We start from the raw sequence: 8,548 nt of genomic DNA, 5'->3' as shown, positions 1-8,548 counted from the left end.
CCCCAATATTGAACCATCCCTGTAACCCAGGAATGAGTCCCACTTAATCACGGTGGATAGTTCTTTATATATGCTGTTGAATTCGATTTGCTAGTATCTAGTTGAAGATTTTTGCATCCGTGCTCATCAAGGATATTGGCCTATATATTTTTTGCTTTTCTTTTTGTTTGTATTTTTTGTTTTGTTATTTTTTTCTGCTGGGTCTCTGTTTGGTTTGGGAATCAGAGTGATGCTGGTTTTGTAGAATGAGTCCAGAAGTTTTCCTTCCAATTCTATTGTTTGGAATAGCTTGAGAAGAATGGGTATTAACTCTGATTTAAATGTCTGATAGAATTCCCCAGGGATGCCATTGGCCCGGGGCTCTTCTTTGTTAGATTTTTGATAATTGATTCAATTTCTTCACTAGTTACGGGTCTGTTCAGATTTTCTCTCTCTTGCTGTTTGAATTTTGGTAGTGCATGTGTGTTTAGGAATTTGTCCATTTTATTCTAGGTTGTCCAGTTTGTTGGCACATAATTTTCCATAGTATTCTCTGATAATTGCTTGCATTTATAAGGGAATATTTGTAATAAATCCTTTGTCATTCGAGTTTTTGTCTAGTTTGATGCTCTTTTTGTGAAGCCTGGCTAGAGGTTCATCAATTTTGTTTCTTTTTTCAAAAAAACAACTCTTGGTTTCATCGATCTGTTCAACTTCTTTTTTTTTTTTTATTCTATATTGTTTATTCTGCCCTGATCTTTACTATTTCTCTTTTTCTGCTGGGTGCTTGGGGTACTCTTGTTGCTCTGCTTCTAGTTCCTTTAGGTGTGGTATTAGATTTTATGTTTGCGCTTTTCCTATTTTCTTGAAATAGGCCTCAATTGTAATGTAGTTTCCTCTTAGGACTGCCTTTGCTGCATCCAGAGAGTTGGTTTGTTGCATTTTCATTTTCATTGTTTCCATATATTTTTAAATTTCTTCTCTAATTATCTGATTGGCCCTTTTGTTCTTTGGTAGGGTGTTCTTTAACCTCCATTTTTTTGGAGGTTTTCCAGACTTTTTCCTATGATTGATTTCACGTTTCATGGCATTGTGATCTCGAAGTTTGCATGGGATGATCTCATTTCTTTTACATTTACTGAGGGCTCCTTTATAACCCAGTATATGATCAGTCTTGGAGAATGTACCATGTGCACTTGAGAAGAATGTGAATTCCATAGTCTCAGGATGTATATTATTAAATGTATCTGTCAAGTCCATCTGGTCCAATGTGTCATTCAAGTCCATTGCTTTAGTGATTTTCTGTCTAGTTGATCTATCCATTGCTGTAAGTGGAATATAGAAGTCCCTTGCAATTATCACATTCTTATCAATAAGATTGCTTATGTTTCAGATTAATCAGTTTATGTATTTGGGCACTCCTGAATTCGGTGCACCGATGCTTTATAATTGTTAGGTCTTCTTGATTGATAGACCCTGTAATTGCTATATAATGTCCTTCTTCATCTCTTGTTACTGCCTTAATATTAAAGTTCAGTTTGTCTAAGTATGGATACTCCAGTTTTCTTTTGACTTCCAGTAACATGATAGATATTTCTCCATCCCTTTATTTCCATCTGAAGGTGTCCTCAGGTCTAAAATGAGTCTCTTGTGGACAGCAAAGAGATGGGTCTTGGTTTTTGTTTTTGCTTTTGTTTTTTTAAATCCATTCTGATGCCCTATGTCTTTTGATTGGAGCATTTAGTACATTTACATTCAGTGTTATTGAAAAATATGGGTTTAGAGTCCTTGTGTTCTCTGCAGGATTCGTGCTTGTAGGGGTGTCTCTGGTATTTTGTGTTCCTTGCAACATTTCCCTCATAGAGTCCCCCTTAGGATTTCTCATAGGGCTGGTTTTCATGGTGATGGATTCCTTCAATTTTTGTTGGTTTGGGAAACTCTTTATCTCTCCTTCCATTCCGAATGACAGGCTTCCTGGATAAAGGATTCTTGGCTGCATATATTTCCTGTTGATCACATTGAAGATTTCCTGCCCTTCCTTTCTGGCCTGCCAAGTTTCAGCAGATAGGTCTGCAACCATACTGATATGTCTCCCTTTGCATGTGAGGGCCCTTTTTTTCCCTAGCTGCTTTCAGAATTCTCTCTTTATCCTTATATTTTGCCAGTTTCAATACGATGTGCCATGCAGAAGAGCGATTCAAATTGGGTCTGAGGGGAGGGAGTTCTCTTTGCCTCTTGGATTTCAATGGCCATTTCCTTCCCTAGATTGGGGAAGTTCTTGGCTATCATTTGTTCCAAGTACCCCTTTTTGTTCTTCTGCTGGAATTTTTATGATATGGATATCATTCCATTTAATTGCATCACTCAGTTCTCGAATTCTCCTTTTGTGCTCCTGGATCAATGTCTCCCTTTTTCTCAGCCACCCCTTTTTCTCTAATTGTGTCTCCTAATTCACCTATTCTCCTCTCTGCCTCCTCAATCATGCAGTGGCCGCCTCCCATTTATTATGCACCTCATTTATAGCATTTTTAAATTCTTCACAACTATTTTTAAGTTCCATAATCTTTGTAGCAATAGCATCTCTGGTGTCTTCTATGCCTTTTTCAAGCCCATTGATTAATTTTATGAGCATTGTTCTAAATTCATGGTCAGTTTTGTTACTTATATCTTCTTTGAGCAATTCTTTAGCAGTCACCGCTTCCTGGAATCTCTTTTTGGAGGAAAGTTCTTCTGTTTCATTATTTTGGCTACTTTTTCTGTCTCTCTTATGTTTTTAAATCTTGCTATATACTCCAGACCCACAAGTACTGCTGCATTAAAGGAAGCTCATAGACTGTCCAGTGCCTGTCCATTCAGGAATTGTTCTTTCAATGGTGTCTCTTGGTCTCCCTTGTTTTGACTTTGGTTATTTTATTTCCCTACTCGTAGTGATATTTGGGATTCTCTACCATGTGTTGTTTGGTTTGTTTTTGAGGTATCCCTGGAAAGGAAAGCTGACAGACATACAGGGGGAAAAAACCATGCATATGCACAAAGAAATCAAACAAACAAGCTGGTCAGTGGAGGGGATGTTTCTGTAGCATCTATCCAGGCTCTGGTAAAAAAGCAGCAACCCACTGCAGATGGGCGTTATTTGGTGTAGTAGGGTCTTGGCTCCACTGTGGGTCCTGTGGGACATATACCCTGAGGCCCGTCATTGATGGATGTCTTCTTAGTGGACTCTGCCTCTTTTTTTCTCCCAGTCTCTTGTGGTACAGAGTCCTTTGGCTTCAGCCCCTCTTTGTCTGAGAGATGGGGGCAGGAAATATGGTACTCCCTATTTCTCTGCCATCTTCCAAGAGTGTTTATATCTATTAGGACAAGCTGTGTTTTTTGTAGTTACTTTTTAGGCAACAACCCATACTTACATTTCACAAACCAGAAGCTATCTAGACTCAGTCATTTAAGTCACATTAATGTAATTTTGGTCAATCAGTCAGCAAATTAGTAAATAAATATTTATTGAGTGTTATGTGCAAAATACATTGAAAGTATATTTAAGGGGCACTAAAGCATAGTTTTATCTTCCTAGGGTAAATGTGGAAATATTTTTAAATGGAGTACTAAAAAGCTATTTTCTTTAAGTATCCAAAATTGGCTTAATTCTATCACCAGAAATAAAATTTATGAGGAAAATGAGAACTCTATTTGTGAAAACTATATGAAGTATGTCCTTATCAGTTAATATACTTACAGTGTACTTTTTTCCTAAGAAAAATTAATAGAATGAGAATTCTATTATTTAAGATGTCTTTTCCATAGAAATATTATCAAGTAATGATGTGCTTAGTATATAAAGTCCTTTAATTTTAAGTAGAAAACACTGAAACTTTGGTTCCCAGGATTATTCCATCACATCTTAAAATGTAGTAATTGGTTAATGAATTAATAATTAATAGTAAATATAAATTTATTTCTCAATAGGAAAAAATCACTACAATATTCTGATAGTGTAAAAATTTATATGTGAAATAATAGATTACTTTTCAGAGAAATAAATGTTTGCCCATCATCTTCATGCTTAGACAGTGTGCCATGGATTCAGAACAAGCTTGAATGCATGGGACCCTAATTTAGCATCTTTGGAAACAGCTCTTGCTACGAGTGCAAAACCATAACAGAACATAGATTGTTCACTTTGATTATTTACAATATGAATGTACCTTCTGGAAAAAGCACCTTTAAAATATCAGAAAATAACCATTCAATAAATGAATTATTTTATCAAATTGATGCTCTTGATTCATAATAAAATATTCTATAATTGTGCAAAATATGAAGAATATACAATATTGTGAATCTTAGCAAGTTTACTTTATCTGGAGAATTTTATCATTTATTTCTCTTTCAAAGTGCTAATCTGAGCATATAATAATAACAGAAACTTTACCCCAAAAGAGGCAGATTTTTAGACTAAATCAATAGGAAGGCTATTCTAGAAGATAGAAAAATATTTTTCAAAAGTGGTTTGATTACAAGCAATTCCAAGGGCACAGCTTAGTTCAATCAATGAAGCTCTACTGGAAATAAAATACTTATTTTGATAATGAAGTACTACATTCTTCTGATTAAAAAATAGTGCATCTACATATATAACATAGTATAAAAATACTAACATCTCAACATATTTGAATAAGACATTATTTTAAGTAAATTACACTTATATAAAACAAATGAATGAATAAATATGTTTTCCAAAACATGTTATCTTAAATTAACTTCATGCTTCAGATGAATGAAGCCCATAATTTTATTTCTTCTTTAAAAGAGACTATAATATTCAGTGTATCCTAAAGTTTTTTACTATAACTTCAGATAAATGCTGATAAAACTAAGGACTATATTATAGATAAGCAACTCAAAAATAGTGTTCATTGTCCATCATCTTAAAACATATTACCTTTGTTGCATCTACCATAAAACCAGGATCTAAAAGACCTCCATCGTTGTGATCATGATCCACCTCATACATGTTATAAGATGGATTGCCGATTTCTACATTGATTCCTCCATTGATAATAGGTTGTCTTCTAATAGTTTTTGTCCTAGAATATGTGAATATTAATGTAAGTCTTCTTACATTACACTTCTTATAATCATGATACTTAAAACGATCAGATTTATAGGTTTACTGTCTATTTTTAAATATAACTTATAGAGAGTTGATAAATTGCATTAAAAACAAATATTCATCAAATTATGGAAGAACCAAAAATGTCTGAATGTGTTTCTTCCCCAAATTATTTACATTTAACAATAAAAAAAGTGCACTTGGAACAAGTTTCCCCTAAGTAGCTAATACATTATTTGAAACTGAATATTCATTAGTTAATAATTTAAAAATATTTGTTTAATGTTTACCTATTTTTGAGAGAGGGACATAACATGAGGAGGGGAGGGACAGAGAGAGATGGGGACACAGAATCCGAAGCAGGCTCCAGGCTCTGAACTGTCAGCACAGAACCCAAATGGGGCTCAAAGTCATAGTTAATGACTATAAGAACATGACCTGGGCTGAAGTTGGATGCTTGATTGACTGAGTCACCCAGGCACCCCTTAATAATTTTTTAAATTCACTTTTACCCTTTATTTCTGAAAATGATGATTAACAGATAGTGGTAAAGAATCTTTGAAATCAATTGTTTTCAATACACAGGTCATCCTTAGTTTGGGATAATAACTATATGGACAACCTACTTTTTCCAGATCTTTATAATTGCCTGTTCAAATAAATGGAAAAATTATACTTCCAGGAACACACAAAATCATAGAATTTGTGAATTCACAATTTGTGATATTTCAGTATCCTATTAACATTACTCATCTTACACATTAAGATAATAGGATGCACTTCAGAGACTCTTGCTGTTTAATGGAAAAACTAACACAAATGTAAAATTATACTGAAATTTTAATTAATATATCCCCTTGTTAGTTTTGTTAGAATATATAAATGGAGTCATTCCATCAACATAAGGGAGAAGAGCTCTCTGAATTTTACTCACTTTAAAATGAAATAGAGGGATAAAATGGTTTGAAAACAAGATTTTGCAATTGGAATAACTAAATCATGTTTTTAAGAATTAAAAGGAAATACATCCCTACATTTCTGTAACTGTGTATATTTATTTACTATTTGTCTAAACCACTGAGTCTTACCTTCTTTTTCTTTTACAAAGCACTAAGCCAATTACTAATGTCGTTATCAGAGTCACCAGGAGGACAAGAGGCACAATAATGGCGATGCTTCCTGAAAAATAAAAAGAATGAATAGGAGAACACATAAATAAAATGAATTAAAGATTGATAGAACTGAACATCTTATTACACTAAATCATTTGACCACCGGTGTAATGAAAGTAAAGCTCAGGCCAAATGTCTACGTTCCTCGCTCATAACTATGTTACCGAAAAATCACTCCTATTAAATACTTGATCTGCTGGAAATGTTTCTTTAGATATATTTCACGTATGTGTTGCTGTTAAATATCTTGAGGTTTAGAAATATTGTTATCTTTGTCAGGCAGAGTCTGATTCTCACTAAACACATTTACTTACAAAGATATAAGTACTTGCTTGTAACTTCTTGTACATCAGTGGTGACTGAACACATTTATACAATTCCACTGGCCATAATCCAGTGGATTATGCTATACTCTCTATCAGTGAGTACATGTGGCAAATCAGATGGCAGCCTAGTCAAATGGAAGGTCATCAGCATTGGATTAAGATGGACATAGGCTTAAATCAGTTTCACAAAATAGAGGAGACCTTGGATAGGTTACCTAAAACTTGAGGCTCATGCTTCTTACAAATAAACAGGAAGAAGACCTCCTACACAGGCCTATTAGCTTGATTCAACAAAATGGGGGCAGGGGAAGTGCAAAGGGGATTCTGTTTCATAAGTTCTAGGCCCAGAATAGTTTCAGCAAAGTAGATCTGAGGATTTGGCTTTGTTGTAAATGTCCACTTTCACCTTTATTCCCATGTATATTAAAAAATAATCTTAGGTTCTATCACCTATCTTCAAAATGGAATGAAATATCTATGGAATAGATCTTCAAGCATGGTCAGAGAAACTGAGTCATAGTTTTTACACATCTGAACATAAGGGAGAAACAAAATTGAGGAGAGCCTCTGCCAGAGCAACCCTTTTCTTCCTACTCCACCCCCCAGAGGAAGGAGAAAATACCCCTTTGCAGATAACGTGATCCATAGGAAGATACACCTACAGTTACGTCATTTATGTAGGAAGTAACCTGAATGTGAGGGTTGCTTAAGAATAGAGTATGAAGTTGCTCTATCAAGCACCTAATGTTAACTTTTCCAACAGATATCTTGAGACAAAGGCTTTTTCTATTTAGAATAACATCTGGTTGATTCAGTTGAGTCAGCTGAAAATGAAAACAAAAGAAACCCCAAACTAATTTTGATTTAATATGGGGATCTTGAATGGGTAAGAATGAAACATCAAGAATTATTAAATATATTAATCTTCCTCTACAAATACATGTACATGTAAAAACACTGGTAGAAATGAATAGTAATGTTTAGTACAATAAGCAGCTGCTTAGGGACTATAGTAAGATAGATCAGTTTTCATAGCTCTAGACAGAAGATATCTGTGTGAAATAGTCCGTGCTGGAGATCACTTACCAAAATACCAAGAAGTCTTTATAAAGGAAATCTCATGTAGAACATAATCTAATTTGGAACTTTAAACATCATTTGTTTAAAATAACTACCTCTTCCATGAAAAAAAAATGAGTTTTACGTTTTAGGAACAGACTACATAAGACAAGTCATTTTATTATTTCATGTTCTTAGCAGGACTATACTACTTAGTGAGTTTTGTATTTTATATTATATTACCATCCTAGTTTTGGGAAAATGAACTTTATATGAATGTGTAATTTATTAGTAATTAATGAGAGTAGAGAATCTGGCACCTTGGATAGTAATTAACATTTACTCACATATTTTAAATACCAGTGAACAGCTTGGTCTCTTTATAAACTCTGACTTCAACTGACTGATCATGACTTTATAAATATCCTTATTTCATTATCTTTTTCTTTTCTAAAATATCTGGTAGTGGTATATGTAAAATACTTACCAATCCTAGTTTTAAGGTATATAAAGTTACTGCAATTACTAATTACTTTTTTTTACTTTATTTTTTTATTTTCTTTTAGAATATAACACTATTTTTTAACATATGCAATTATTTTCCATCATTTACAATACAGTAGTCACAATGACACTCCAAATGGATAAGCAAAGTAAAACATCAGAACCCCAACTTCTATTTCATGTAATTAGACTTATACAGAAATTAGAAGATTAAGTAACAACTAGTTAATCACTTAATTTCACAGCTATCTGAAGTGGCAATTGTTATATAGCAGCTTATCTATGATACATTCAAGATAAATGATACAATTTATTACTTGCCCATAAGCTACAACACAGCCTGCTTAATGCCTTTCCTTAAATTCCACCTCTATACTACAATATACTTGAGGTCCATG

At 33.7% G+C, this 8,548-nt stretch overlaps 1 protein-coding gene across 1 annotated transcript in view; it reads right to left on the bottom strand.

Moving 5' to 3' along the window:
- LRP1B (LDL receptor related protein 1B) overlaps positions 1-8,548 on the bottom strand; it is a 1,807,041-nt gene that overhangs the window by 5,922 nt on the left and 1,792,571 nt on the right. Inside the window, exons 83-84 of the mRNA XM_029933319.1 lie at positions 6,178-6,268; positions 4,919-5,063 (exon numbers count right to left, since the gene is read on the bottom strand). Of these exons, the coding sequence (XP_029789179.1) occupies positions 4,919-5,063; positions 6,178-6,268 (236 nt within the window). The remainder of the gene's footprint in view (positions 1-4,918; positions 5,064-6,177; positions 6,269-8,548) is intronic.

This window comes from Suricata suricatta, chromosome 3 (genome assembly GCF_006229205.1).
Source record: "Suricata suricatta isolate VVHF042 chromosome 3, meerkat_22Aug2017_6uvM2_HiC, whole genome shotgun sequence".
Lineage (NCBI taxonomy): Eukaryota > Metazoa > Chordata > Mammalia > Carnivora > Herpestidae > Suricata > Suricata suricatta.
The sequence above is the reverse complement of the archived record's forward strand: the minus strand, read 5'-3'. Positions and strand labels throughout refer to the sequence as shown.